Source organism: Schistocerca gregaria, unplaced genomic scaffold (genome assembly GCF_023897955.1).
Source record: "Schistocerca gregaria isolate iqSchGreg1 unplaced genomic scaffold, iqSchGreg1.2 ptg000431l, whole genome shotgun sequence".
NCBI lineage: Eukaryota > Metazoa > Arthropoda > Insecta > Orthoptera > Acrididae > Schistocerca > Schistocerca gregaria.
The window spans coordinates 100,120-115,261 of NW_026061857.1; the positions used below are offsets into that span (position 1 = coordinate 100,120).

General features: G+C 50.2%; 1 protein-coding gene, 1 non-coding gene and 1 pseudogene across 2 annotated transcripts; all 3 read right to left on the bottom strand.

The window, feature by feature from the left end:
* Window positions 1-220: 220 nt before the first annotated feature.
* On the bottom strand, window positions 221-339 carry LOC126311485 (5S ribosomal RNA). Its single transcript, XR_007554623.1, has one exon. It is a non-coding gene; the product is annotated as a 5S ribosomal RNA (ribosomal RNA).
* A 6,000-nt stretch (window positions 340-6,339) lies between these two features.
* LOC126311406 (uncharacterized) lies at window positions 6,340-14,599 on the bottom strand. Its single transcript, XM_049992229.1, has 3 exons — window positions 13,681-14,599; window positions 10,603-10,747; window positions 6,340-7,441 (listed from the first exon to the last, which is right to left on the bottom strand). The coding sequence occupies exons 1-3, from the start codon at window positions 14,597-14,599 to the stop codon at window positions 6,340-6,342; spliced, it is 2,166 nt and encodes a 721-aa protein (XP_049848186.1).
* Window positions 8,107-8,224, bottom strand: LOC126311623 (5S ribosomal RNA; annotated as a pseudogene).
* Window positions 14,600-15,142: the final 543 nt, after the last annotated feature.

Genomic DNA, 15,142 nt, shown 5'->3' on the forward strand with positions numbered 1-15,142 from the left:
AGCACATCTGTCGATTCGCAGTGTTTCGTTATTTTCAACGAGTTCCTAGCACTCTTCCTCCGCGCATTCTTGTACAAACTGAGTTCATTACTGTAATTTCGCATCTTACGTTTAATACAGTAGTTTAAAATGCTTGTGGAAGCATCTTCGTCGCACCTGAGAGTTTGTATGAAAAGAGGGCTGGCAGGTGTAGTGACATAAAATTTAAAAGAAGAGAGGGAGCCAACAGCACCCGGTGTTCCCAGGCGGTCACCCATCCAAGTACTAACCGGGCCCGATGTTGCTTAACTTCGGTGATCGGACGAGAACCGGTGTATTCAACATGGTATGGCCGTTGGCGTCCTTATACTGTAGCCGCACGGCACAAGAAGGCTTCGCCTCTCCTCCCAATACACGCAATCGCCATTTTCGGTGGCACATTTGACGCAAAGCACGTCCTTCCACCTCGAAGGCGACGCGCAGTGCGGCGCGCCGCCACGTGGGTCAGACGCACAACACAGCTGCTCGTTGCACCGCCTGTCATTCGTTTGGTTCGTGCGGCCTCCGACACTCGCGGGAGACGCACCTTGTTATTGTTGTCCGTCGCAGGGATTGCGCGCGGCCGGGCGGCGGGTGGACTGCGCGGGGTGTGGCAGTGTCCTGCTGGACCGAGAGAAGCGTTCTCACCTGCCTGACACGCGTCGCGCTTCTAGATATTTGCGTAATTCGCACGGTGCATAATCGGCTGTCACCTTCCGTCCCGACTTGTCCCGACTTTGCTCGACTGCCGCTCGCTGCCGCTCGGGTCGCGGTCCATGTGACAGCACAAGCACGAGGAACATCTGCGAGATGGGCGCGGGCCGAACCGGCGTGTCCGAGGCGACGTGTGCGGCCGTTCGGAGCTACCAGAGCAGCTCTGTGCCGCGCCGTGCCGTGGAAAGGTGCGAAAACATGCACACAAGACACAGGCTTTTCGACAAAGTATCCATCTCTTGTAGCGACGAAAGGTAAATTTTTGTTTACAAATTTGCCGTTGTGCACTGCTACAAAACAATATGCCCTGACGTATTTCACAACATTTCTGTCACTTCATACTGTTTTGTTATTTCCAGAGACTCTTTGCAAGTCTTCCTTGGCGCACTCTTTTCAAACTGAGTTCCTTAATATCGTATCTTACGATAGTTTAAAATCAGTATGGAAGCATCTTTGTCACATGAGAAAGGTAGCATGAAAAAACGGCTGGCAGGGGTAGCGACAAGAAAGCAAGAAATGAAGACAGCCAGAGTTCCCAGGCGGTCGCCGATCCGAATATAAACGTTGTTGCTTATCTTCGGTGGTCGGACGGGAACAGGTTTTTTTTAATGTAGTTAGTTTTTGGAATTTAGCGCTCCTACAAAACAGTAGGCTCTGACGCATTTCAAGAGCACATCTGTCGATTCGCAGTGTTTCGTTATTTTCAACGAGTTCCTAGCACTCTTCCTCCGCGCATTCTTGTACAAACTGAGTTCATTACTGTAATTTCGCATCTTACGTTTAATACAGTAGTTTAAAATGCTTGTGGAAGCATCTTCGTCGCACCTGAGAGTTTGTATGAAAAGAGGGCTGGCAGGTGTAGTGACATAAAATTTAAAAGAAGAGAGGGAGCCAACAGCACCTTTTTTTTTTTAATTTATTTTCTTTTTTTTTTTCTTTTTTTTTTTTTTTTTTTTTTTTTTTTTTTTTTTTTTTTTTTTTTTTTTTTTACGGGCCTCCCAACTCCCCTTATAGCCCGGCCTTTACACTCTCCATGAAATGCCTTCTAATTGGCGAGCTTCAAATGCTATCTATAAGGGTGCTTTTGGCTCCTCGTAGGTGGACTGGTAGACGCTATTTCTAGTAATGCCTTCTTCGGCGAGGCGCGCATGGACCTTGATGCGGTATTGCGTCTTGTATACGAATCAAAAGAAAATGGTTTCTCCAAAACTTGAGAAACAAAAACGTTAAAATCACTCAAATTATACTTCAAAACGGAAAATAAAAATGTCTCCACACCGTAAAACGCTCGCTTGAACGACGGCGGAAAGTGGTCGCCAACTTCCATGGCCACCAGAACGCAGTGGCTGCCGAAAATGTATATCACACTAGGAAAGAAAAAAATAAATCTAATCAAACCGTCTCCGCCAATGATCTTCGGATATGACGGCGAGAAGAATCACAAACTGAGAAACATCCACCCACAGAAAGTATAAGGATTCCAACGTACATGCACACGTAAAAGTAAGGAAAAAGTCCTTCTCGACACTGTCTGCTCGGTCATCTTGGGAGAGAAAATGAAAGAAAAAATGTCCTCAGAACAAAGAAAAACAAATAAATAAAGCACAAGTTAACTCCTACTAATAAAACATCCACATAACCCGAGAACAGGATACGTTGTCGATAATGTTCGTTCCATATAACACACATTGGCATTCAAATTTAGTTCCATCATTCGTAGAAAGAAAGTTCCGTTGTAAGCAGCAAAGTCCCGTCGAAGCAACATAAGTCATAGCACCGGCATTACCACTGGAGGATAACGCGATAACAGTCAAAATTGGTAGGCAGTCCTATGTAGATATCAAAAATTTAGCATAGGCATGGTCCAAGGCCACACGCAAAAAATTGGCAAAAGTCTGAGTATAAGCCGCACGAGCAATGTCCTGACGGTGTTCCGTCCACAAATAGGATAGAAAATCGACGGCATCAGTCACTTTCAGGGTAAAGATACAGTAAACTGTATGTCCAAGAATCCATAACGTCGCATTTCTTTTGGTGGCCGGGTAAGCCGCGCACTGAGGCACTATGGCGTCCATGGTTGTCACGTGCCGCCTGTCCACCCTGTTAATCAGACGAACCATGTCACAGGCAATGTCCCAGACCACACGAAATTTGTCACACACAAAACGATGTTCGATAGTGTCCTCCTCTACACACAATTCACACTCTCCCGAAGAAATCAAATTAATAGCACAAAGATTGGCATTTGTCGGGATAGTCCGGTTGACCACTTTATACCAAGTAGCATGAACGGCGGCAGGGACGGCGGCGGTAGCAAGGTTCTTCCACACCAGCTGCCAATCATGCTGTGGCAACCGATATTCCCATTTGTTCCTAATCGGCGTCCCTCTAAGAGCTCGAATTATCTCAGTAACACTACATGTACAGACGTCACCAAACACAAGATAACTATTGTAGACATAATAGCGGCGCACGAAATTCAACACATACGGAATGTGACTGATTGAAACAGGGGCTACTACTGATGGTGGGCGGTAATGACGAAACAAGGCAGCTGTCGGACTGTGCGGCCCCTTGTCAATCACCACTGTGGTCCGTTTCACAAGGAGCGCCGCACACTTAGATCGGAAGTCAACCAAACCTAGCCCCCCTTCCTGCAAGCTTAAAGTACACGTCGCCAAGGAGACCTTAAAAATATCGCCCTTCCATAGCAGCCAATAAACTGCTTGTTGGATGGCCCTTTCCAATTCTTTTGGCACTGGGAGAACTTGTGCCAGATACCACGCTTTGGCGAAGATATTCGTGTTAATGAGAGCCACCTTCTGACGAAGCGCCAGGTTGCGAGAGGCGTAGAGTTTAGCAACAGCTCGGATCTTGTATAATGTGGAACGCCAATTAAGGGCTTCCATACGCTGTGTGTTGTCAGTTAGAATGACACCGAGCACCGTGTGCTGTTGCTTCACACAAAACCAATCGCCGCTGACAGTACGTAATCGAGGTGTAAGGGGAAGCAAGACAGTCTTACGAGGGTTGACGATAGCCCCCGTCGCCCTCTCAAAACGGTCCAAAACACCACGCAAGCGATCAAGATCCTCTGGATGATCAATGAAGACCCCCAGGTCATCAGCATACGCCCGACATACCAGCTGAACGTCGCCAAGCCGAATACCCCGGCACTCCCGGGCTATACAACGTAGGAGTGGGTCCAACGCCAAGGCGAAAAGCGCCATAGACAGAGGACACCCCTGTCGGACAGAACGACCAATGGGGATGACGCTACCAGGAATACCGTTGATGACCACCCGAAAAGTGGCATTATGCAAGATATTGTACACCATCTTCGTTATTTTGGACCCAAAACCCAGGCCGATCATCACTCGCCGCAGATAGGAGTGGCTGATCCGATCAAAGGCGTTTTTAAAGTCTACTAGCAAGATCGCAGCCGCTCGGAGCCTGTGACCCTTTACATATCCGATGCAGTCACGATAAGCCAGGACGGCATCGAAAATGTTCCTGTCGGCCACAGCACAAGTTTGATATTCACTGATGACCTTGGGCAGAACGACCTGCATCCTGTGCGTAACACACCGCGCCATAATCTTATAATCAGCGTTCAAGAGGGTTATAGGGCGAACACTGTCTATACGCGGCGTCGCGGTTGATTTAGGGAGAAGTGCAACACGCCCTTCCGCAAACTCCGCCGGGATGTCAACACCGTTATGGATTTCGTTCATGATCACAGTTAAAACATCGCTTAAAAGAGGGAAAAATTTTAAATAAAATTCCGCGGGGATTCCGTCCATACCAGGGGATTTGCCCCTAGGACTACTTTTCACCGCCGCAGAGAGATCCTCAGAAGTAAAAGTCGCATTAAGATGGGCCCTGTCTTGTCGCGTTAAAACATGTGGGACCCCCTGCAAAAAATCGCGGAGCGCCCCGGGGTCGGCGTCTACTGGGTGAAAGAGCGCAGCAAAGTGATCATGGACCTCCCGCTCAATATCCACCCAGTCGGAAGTCGTCGTCCCATCCTGTTTGAGCCACTTACGAATAACCAACCTCTCCCGCCGCCTCCGCTCCCTGTTCAGGTGGTAGAGAGAGAGCGGCTCCCCCTCAACGGCACCTACAGGTTGGCTACGCGTGACTGTCCCAAACCCCTTCCGGCGAAGATCGTCTAGAAGTTGAGCTTTAAACTGATTAAAAACCGGAAGCAACTGTGGAGACGTAGTGACCCGCTGTGCTAGATCTTTTAAACAGGACTGGTAAAATCTCGCCGTCGACCGGCGCCAATGCGCCGCATCGCGACTAAAATTGATTAAAAAGCGCCTGATGGCCGGCTTCGCTACCTCCACCCACCACCTGATGGTACTGCCATCGTCGCCCTTGTCACGCAAGAGCTTGCGCCACAAAGCAGTAAATTGGGACGCAAGAGCGTCATCATCTAAAAGACTGCAATTAAGCTTCCAGATATTTGGACGCCGAGGAGGTCGCGCACGCGGTAAGACAAGTTGGCACAAAAATCCACAATGGTCAGAAAAAATAACCGGCAATACTTCCGCCCTTGTGACATGGGCGGCAAGCGGCAACGACACATAAATTCTGTCCAAGCGACTATGACCTGTGGCATAAAAGTGGGTGAAATGTGTTTTATCCGGGTTGAGCACACGCCACGTGTCCCGCAAGCGAAAAGTATCAACCAAAGTGCGCAACTCTTGACACCAATTAGGGCGCGGCTCCTGATCCCTACCATCAATAACGGCGTTAAAATCGCCACCAAGCACTAATTCATTAGTATTGCGATGGAGCAATTGACAGAGATCCTGGCTGTAAAATTGATTCCGCGCTGGTTTATCACCGGCATGGGCATAGACATTTACAAAAGTGACACCATTAATAACACAGGCGATTGCGCGACCATTGGGCAATATTTCAACGTCACTGACATCAAAACCCGAACGGAATAAAATGGCAGTACCAGTCTGTTCATCCGACATGATATTATCAATAACGGTAAAAGCAGTGGAATCAATAAAATACAAAAGATCCGTACGCGTAACTTCCTGTAATAACGCGACATGACAGTGAGAATCACATAAAAAAGTGTGCAAAGCCGATAACTTATACTGGGCACTCAATTTGTTTACATTAACAGTTAAAATGTTCCACGAACAATGCTCAATATCCATACATAATTAAAAAAAAGCACAATTGATAAAAACCTTACATGTGGAGAAAAACAGCAATGATCGGCAAAAGACAACCACCACAAAAGGATAAAATACACCAGAGAGACGGGTTGAAATCCCGTCAGCCGGATCCATAGCATCCAATCGGCGCAATGCACTAAAAAAAAGACGACTATGATAGGCCGTCCCCCATTGAAAACAGAGCACGGCTCCCATAACCCGTCATTTAAAACAGATAGAACATCGACGCCGAATAACGACGGAGGATCTCGCGGCGGTCGGTGAATAAAGGCAAACGGAGCTGACCACGCGAAAACGACCAACAAAAAACCAAACGAGGGCACCGCAGAAGCAGCAATAAAATAGCTAAAAAAACACAGATCATGCAAATGTGCGCGAGAGGAGGAAACAACACTTGCACACACTAAGTCGCGTCACTGGCCTCCACGTCCGCCGCCCAGTCCTGGGGGGCGGCGGGAGGGGGGTGTGGGGGTGGCGCGGTCCCAGAATCCGTTCCACTAGAGTCCACCGACATGGGACCAACGACAGACATCTCGACATCAGGAGAAGAAGCCGGCACACGTTCAGTAGCAGAAGGACAAACGCGACGCTGGTGTGTGTCTTCCGCCTTACGTTTGGTCGGCAATTGCGGTGTCAACACAGCCGAAACAGTGTCGGTCGGTTGCCCGGAGTCGTCGCCTGCGCCCGGCTGGCTTAAGACAGTCCTTAAGTGCCGAACAGCGACGTCACGTTTTTGATCAGCAACATTGATTTCGGCAGGCAGCTGACGGCGAGGAGAGGCGCGCCGTTGTTGTTGTTGGTCCACGGGCTGACGCCCAGAGCCAGGAGCCTGAGACGAACGCCGCTCGTCGGCAAGGTCCCGTCGGGAAGCACGCTGTTGGGAAGCCTGCCGACCGGGTCGTGTCGGTCGGGAGGCGTCGGGGGAACGCCCAACCGGAGACGGACTGCGATCGGGTCGCGGAAGACCCCTATCAGAGGGAGGCGACCGACCAACACTACGCGCACGTTGCCGACTTGAACTACGAGACGAATGTTCGTCCCGTCTCGGTTTCGGTGCTACAAAAAATGCCTGTGATTCCACAGCAGCAGCGGAATTAGGAGAACCGGCAGGCACAGTAACAGGGGCAATCAAAGAACCGGACTGTTCCGGTACTGTCACTGACAGCGAAACAGGTTCCGACACTAAATCACGCGCCGACTGCTGCACGGGTTCGGACACTGTCACTTGTGAAACATTCGTTACTACCAGATTTTCGATAGTTGTCCCGTCAGCCGGAGCCGGAGACATTGAATCTAACACAGCAGACACAGAAGCAGAGTCACTATCGGTAGTGGACACATCCATAGCCATCGGGGTGGCAGCAAAGTTAGCGTCAGCTACACGGCGCGCGGGCGCGGGGGGGGCGGTACCCAAACCCGTGGCGGCCACAGAAGCAAAGCTGGCATCATTTAAATTACCTACAGTGGGCAGCTGGGCAGGCCGTTTCCGTTTAGGACAATCCTGTCTATAATGGCCAACGCCACCACAAAAAGAACATGTTTGTGGCTGTCCACTATAAGTAACGAACGCGCGGTGGCCGTTAACCAAAACAAACGAAGGAATGTGCTGTCTAACAACCATTTTCACACTTCTCACTCCGTTTTCAACTTGAAACAAGTACGCGGAGGACCACTTTTCCTTCACTACAGACAAAACAGTGCCATACGGCCGCAAATAACGAGCAATTGTGTCATTTCGAATTTCAAATGGTAGGTTAAACACACGAATTTGCCTAATGCCAAAGCCAGCATGCGACACATTTACATTGCTTACGCGACCGTCAAGGTGACGAAATTTTCGGACACCGTCATTGACAGACACAACATGATCACACATTTCGGAATTTTTCAACTTCAAGAACACAGAGTTAAGAAAAGTATCGAATTGGATACCGAGAACGTCATCGTGCGTTAACAACAGATCTTCTAGAATCCAACGGTGGATTTCAAAGGCCGAGGGCTTGTCTACAGAACGATCGAACTCACATTGAATGTTATTTTGGCGTTCTTCACTGTCATCGTAAATCGTTGCCATAACTTACAGTCTGTGATGAAATATACAGCCGCTAGGCAGAGAAGAGCAGACGACACGCGAGGCGCCGCCGGCCAAGTCGCACGCGGAAGTACTGCTCGCTCGGCACCGAGGTGTTGCCAGGCGGGCAGACAGCCAAGTACTAACCGGGCCCGATGTTGCTTAACTTCGGTGATCGGACGAGAACCGGTGTATTCAACATGGTATGGCCGTTGGCGTCCTTATACTGTAGCCGCACGGCACAAGAAGGCTTCGCCTCTCCTCCCAATACACGCAATCGCCATTTTCGGTGGCACATTTGACGCAAAGCACGTCCTTCCACCTCGAAGGCGACGCGCAGTGCGGCGCGCCGCCACGTGGGTCAGACGCACAACACAGCTGCTCGTTGCACCGCCTGTCATTCGTTTGGTTCGTGCGGCCTCCGACACTCGCGGGAGACGCACCTTGTTATTGTTGTCCGTCGCAGGGATTGCGCGCGGCCGGGCGGCGGGTGGACTGCGCGGGGTGTGGCAGTGTCCTGCTGGACCGAGAGAAGCGTTCTCACCTGCCTGACACGCGTCGCGCTTCTAGATATTTGCGTAATTCGCACGGTGCATAATCGGCTGTCACCTTCCGTCCCGACTTGTCCCGACTTTGCTCGACTGCCGCTCGCTGCCGCTCGGGTCGCGGTCCATATGACAGCACAAGCACGAGGAACATCTGCGAGATGGGCGCGGGCCGAACCGGCGTGTCCGAGGCGACGTGTGCGGCCGTTCGGAGCTACCAGAGCAGCTCTGTGCCGCGCCGTGCCGTGGAAAGGTGCGAAAACATGCACACAAGACACAGGCTTTTCGACAAAGTATCCATCTCTTGTAGCGACGAAAGGTAAATTTTTGTTTACAAATTTGCCGTTGTGCACTGCTACAAAACAATATGCCCTGACGTATTTCACAACATTTCTGTCACTTCATACTGTTTTGTTATTTCCAGAGACTCTTTGCAAGTCTTCCTTGGCGCACTCTTTTCAAACTGAGTTCCTTAATATCGTATCTTACGATAGTTTAAAATCAGTATGGAAGCATCTTTGTCACATGAGAAAGGTAGCATGAAAAAACGGCTGGCAGGGGTAGCGACAAGAAAGCAAGAAATGAAGACAGCCAGAGTTCCCAGGCGGTCGCCGATCCGAATATAAACGTTGTTGCTTATCTTCGGTGGTCGGACGGGAACAGGTTTTTTTTAATGTAGTTAGTTTTTGGAATTTAGCGCTCCTACAAAACAGTAGGCTCTGACGCATTTCAAGAGCACATCTGTCGATTCGCAGTGTTTCGTTATTTTCAACGAGTTCCTAGCACTCTTCCTCCGCGCATTCTTGTACAAACTGAGTTCATTACTGTAATTTCGCATCTTACGTTTAATACAGTAGTTTAAAATGCTTGTGGAAGCATCTTCGTCGCACCTGAGAGTTTGTATGAAAAGAGGGCTGGCAGGTGTAGTGACATAAAATTTAAAAGAAGAGAGGGAGCCAACAGCACCTTTTTTTTTTTTTTTTTTTTTTTTTTATTTTTTTTTCGAAAGAAACGGATGGGAGTCCTTCTTCCAAAACGTAATCCCAAATAAAAGAAAAAATTGGCCACTGGACGCCACTGCAGCCTGCCGTGACAGTGTTCCAGAGCAACGACAACCCTCCAAAGCAACAGTCACTCTGCATCCGCCAAAAAAAAAAGAGATTCCACCGGACAAAAATAAAGTCCCAAGAAAAACGTCTCCGCTAATGTTCGATGGATGGGACATAAAGAATAAAAACAAAACGTCGACGCACAGTAACAGGAGGGAATCCAACATTCAGGCACACACCAACTGTGATAAATTTATCTCCCTGATACTGTCTCCTCACGCGTCGCGAAAAAATAAAAACAAAAACAACGCAGGAAAAAAAACAAAGGAAAGAAAACAGAAAAGAACTGTGGCGGACAAAACTCCATTCACAGAACTGTATGTCATTATGACGTTTTCGCTAATGTACGGTCCATATAAACACAGCTTTACCGTGCCATAAATCATTATCCAAGAAGCCAAGTCCGATGACATGCAAGGGTTCGTCATATCACGTCAACATTAGTATTATCATTACTGCCAGATAGGAAAAGTAGAAATGTCAAGATCGGGTATGCAGCCTCATAGGGTAAGTGACAATTTGGTGAACGCATGGGCTAAAGCGACATGCAAAAAATTGGCATAAGTCAGGGAATAAGCCGGTCGACCAAGTGTCTGACGATGTTCCGCCCACAGGTAAGACAGAAAATCGACAGCATCAGTCAATTTCAGGGTGAAAATACAAAAAATCGTATGTCCCAAAATCCAAAGTGTGGCATTTCGTTTGGCGGCCGGATAAGCTGCGCACTGAGGCACGATGGCGTCCAAAGCCGTCACCTGCCGCCTGTCCACCCTGTTGATTAAGCGCACCATGTCACACGCAATATCCCAAACAACACGGAATTTTCGACACTCGAATCGGTGTTCGATGGTGTCCTCCTCAGGACACGAATCACAGACACCCGAAGAAATCAGATCGATAGAGTGCAGCTTAGCGTTAGTTGGAAATGTGCGGTTCACTACTTTATACCACGTCGCGTGAACGTGGGCCGGAATGACGGCGGCGGCGAGGTTTCTCCACACCACCTTCCAGTCATGCTGAGGTAGCCGATACTCCCATTTATTCCTGCTTGGCGAGCCCCGAAGAGCGCGAAGAATGTCACCGACACTGCACGCACGGACATCACCAAGCACTAGATAGCTGTTATTAATATAATACCGGCGTACGAAGTTCAAGGTGTACGGAATATGACCGACCGAGACCGGAGCAATCACAGATGGCGGGCGATATGCATTGAACAAGGCAGCCGTCGGACTGCACGGCCCCTTGTCAATCACCACCGTTGTCCGCTTCACGAAGAGCGCCGCGCACTTGTGGCGAAAATCAACTAAACCCAGCCCCCCCTCCGCCAGACTCAAGGTACAGGTTGCCAGGGAGACCTTAAAAATGTCACCCTTCCACAGCAACCAATAGACCGCCTGTTGAATGGCCCTTTCCAGCTGTTTCGGCACAGGTAGGACTTGTGCCAGATACCACGCTTTTGCCAAAATCTGCGTGTTGATAAGAGCCACCCGTTGACGGAGCGCCAAATTCCGAGAGGCATACAATTTTGCAACAGCCCGAACCTTGTACAGCGTGGACCGCCAATTAAGAGCTTCCATACGCTGCGTATTGTCAGTCAGAATGACACCGAGAACCGTCTGCCGTTGCTTGACACAAAACCAGTCGCCGTGGACAGTACGCAGTCGAGGTGTAAGAGGGAGCAAAACAGTTTTCCGAGGATTGACGACAGCCCCCGTTGCCCTCTCGAATCGCTGCAAAACACCATGCAGCCTGTCAATGTCCTCTGGCTGATCAAGGAACACGCCGAGGTCGTCGGCATACGCCCTGCAGATCAGCTGATCGTCACCAATGCGAATGCCTCGGCAATCCTGGGCGATACAGCGGAGGAGCGGATCCAACGCCAAAGCGAAGAGCGACATTGACAAGGGGCAACCCTGACGAACTGAACGGCTAATCGGAATCACACGACTGGCAATTCCGTTGATTACGACCCGCGACGTGGCATTCCGCAAAATATTGTGCACCATCTTCGTCATTTTAGTGCCAAATCCAAAACCGACCAACACCTGCCGCAGATAGGTGTGACTAATCCGATCGAAGGCGTTTTTGAAATCGACCAGCATTATCCCAGCCGTCCGGAGCCTGTGACTCTTAACATAGCCGATGCAGTCCCGGTACGCCAGGACAGCATCGAAAATGTTACGGTCCCTGACAGCACACGTCTGATGTTCACTCACCACCCTCGGCATAACGTTCGTCAGTCTGTGAGTGATGCACCGTGCTATAATTTTATAGTCGGCGTTCAGTAAGGTTATCGGACGCACACTGTCGAGATGTGGTGTTGTGGTCGATTTCGGAATGAGTGCAATGCGCCCTTCGGAAAATTCCGCCGGAATATCAACGCCGTTATGGATCTCATTCATGATGTCAATTAAAACACGACTTAAAAAACGGAAAAATTTTAAATAAAATTCTGCGGGAATCCCGTCCAGTCCAGGGGACCTGCCCCTAGGACTCCGTTTCACAGCTGCATCTAAGTCATCAAACGTAAAAGGTTCATTTAAAACAGCCCTATCCTGTCTGGTTAACACACGTGGCACACACTGCAAAAAATCGCGCAGCGCCGCGGCGTCTACGTCCACTTGTCTAAAGAGCGTCGCAAAATGCGCGTGAACTTCCCGCTCAATGGCCGCACCATCTGAGGTGGACGTGCCGTCCTGCTGGATCCATTTACGGATAGCCAACCGCTCGCGCCGCCGGCGCTCCCTGTGTAGGTGGTAAAGAGAGAGCGGTTCCCCTTCTACGTCACCCACCGGTTGGCTCCGCGCGATAGCCCCAGCACCCTTCCGACGAAGATCATCGAGGAGCTTGGCCTTAAATTGATTAAAAACAGGAAGCAAGTCAGGAGACGCCGTGACCCGCTGAGCGAGATCCTTTAAACAGTCCTGGTAAAAACGTGTCGTCGACCGACGCCAATGCGCCGCATCGAGACTAAAATCGATTAAAAAACGCCTAATAGCCGGCTTGGCTACCCCCACCCACCAAACGAGAGTATTGCCGTCATCGCCTTTATCACGCAAGAGCTTGCGCCACAACGCAGTAAACTGAGACGTGAGACTGGCATCGTCCAAAAGACTACAGTTAAATTTCCAAGTATTGTTGCGCCGAGTAGGGCGCGCACGCGGTAGGAGGAGCTGACACAAGTAGCCGCAATGGTCTGAAAAAATGACCGGCAACACGTCCGCCTTCCGGACGTGGGCGGCGAGCGGCGAAGACACATAGATCCTGTCGAGTCTACTGTGACCGGTGGCGTAAAAGTGCGTGAAATGCGTCTTGTCCGGATTAAGGACACGCCACGTGTCCCGGAGCCGAAAGCTGTCAACCAACGTACGCAATTCCTGGCACCAGTTAGGACGCGGCGCCTGATCTCGACCATCAATTACTGCATTAAAGTCACCACCAATCACTAAGTCGGTACGATTGTGATGGAGAAGTTGACAAAGATCCTGACCATAAAACTTATTGCGCGCTGGTTTGTCACCGGCATGAGCGTACACATTAACAAAAGCAACACCGTTAATGGTACATGCAATAGCGCGGCCATTTGGCAATATTTCAAGATTGCCAACATCAAATTCCGGACGAATTAAGATGGCAGTACCAGTCTGTTCGTCCGACATTACATTATCAACGACAGTAAAATCAGAAGTGTCAAGTAAAAACAACAGAGCCTGACGCGTAACTTCCTGTAAGAATGCCACATGACAATGGGAATCATGTAAAAAAGCGAGTAAGGCCGACAACTTGTGTGGATTACTCAGCTTGTTAACATTGATAGTTAAAATATTCCACGAGCAACGCTCAGGCTCCATACACAATTAAAAGACACAAGCACAAAAAACTCCTCATTTAAAAACAGACAGCAGACATGGACGGAATTCCAGCCACCAGAAGGATAAAAGGTATGCTAAAAAGACGGGTTTTAATTCCCGTCAACCAGATTAGGGGACAACAAAGGAATCAGTAAGTCGTCTCACCACCTTCCACGTCCTCCGCCCACGCAGTGGGGTGGACGGGAGTGGGGGTGGACGCGGTCCCAGAATCTGCGCCACCGGAAGCTACCGATAAAGGATCAACGGCGGGCATCTCCACGTCTGAAGAAGTCGGCACTCGCTCGGGGGCAGAAGGACAGACACGACGCTGGTGGGTGTCTTCGGCCTTCCGTTTCGTCGGCAATTGCGGCGTCGCCACAGCCAAAGCCGTGTCGGCCGTCACAACTGAATCGGAACCAACGGGCTGCTGACTTAAAACGGTTCGTAAATGTCGAACAGCGACATCACGCTTCTGATCGGCAACGTTAGGATCGTCAGGCAGACGCTGGCGAGAAGCGGCACGCCGTTGTTGTTGTTGATGTTGTGATTGCTGTGTCTGACGGCCGGAGCCGGAAGCCTGAGACTGCCGCCGCTCGGGGTCTAGGTCCCGACGCGCGACACGCTGTTGTGAGTCCTGCCGACCAACCCGCGACTGCCGGGAAGCGGCGGGGGTACGGTCAGCCGGAGACGGGCTGCGGTCCGGTCGTGTAAACCCCCTGCCTGAGGAAGGCGACCGACCGACACTGCGTGCACGTTGCCTGCTAGAACTTCGAGACGGAAATTCATCACGCCGCGGTTTCGGAGTCGCAAAAAAATCCTGCGAGTCCACGGCAGCAGTGGGAACGGGAGCACTGGCGGCCACGTCAACGAAGTCAGTCACCGTACCAGAGAATTCCGGTACCGACACAGTCTGCGAAACAGCTGTCGACACTAAATCAGTCGCCGACGTAGGCGCGGGTTCGGACACAGTTGCAAGTGAAACATCGGGCAGAGACAGAATTTCGACAGCCTGCACAGTAGCCGTAGCCTGTGCAGAATCATCAGACTCAGAAACAAGGTCACTGCTGGGAGGGGACACATCCATGGCAACCGCGGAGGCAGCGAGGTTAGCATCGGCCACGCGGCGCGAAGGTGCGGGGGGGGGCTGTACCTAAGACCGTGGCGGCGACAGAGGCAAAGCTGGCCCCGCGCAAACTGTCGTCAATCGGTAACTGAGCGGGCCGTTTGCGTTTCGGGCAGTCTTGCCGGTAATGACCGACACCATTGCAAAATGAACAAGTTTGAGGCTGTCCACTATAAGTCACAAACGCACGGTGGCCGTTAACCAAAATAAAGGACGGAATGTGTTGCCTGACAACCATTTTCACGCTCCGCACACCGTTCTCGACTTGAAAAATGTATGCAGACGACCATTTCTCCTTCACAACAGATAACACAGTGCCATATGGCCGCAAGTGACGAGAAATAGTGTCGTTGCGAATTTCAAACGGAAGGTTAAAGATCCGTATTTGTCGAACACCAAAACCAGCGTGAGACACAGTTACATTACTAATATTTCCGTTAAGGTGGCGAAATTTGCGAATACCGTCATTAACAGAAACAACAGCATCACACAGATCGGAAGATT

Coding starts and splice junctions, on each gene's coding strand:
- LOC126311406 (XM_049992229.1), bottom strand. CDS start 14,599: ATGGATGTGTCCCCTCCCAGCAGTGACCTTGTTTCTGAGTCTGATGAT. Junction 10,748..13,680: donor GGCGGAGGACGTGGAAGGTG/GTGAGACGACTT, acceptor CCGTGCGTGCAG/TGTCGGTGACATTCTTCGCG. Junction 7,442..10,602: donor TTCACGCGACGTGGTATAAA/GTAGTGAACCGC, acceptor TGGCCATTATAG/ACAGGATTGTCCTAAACGGA.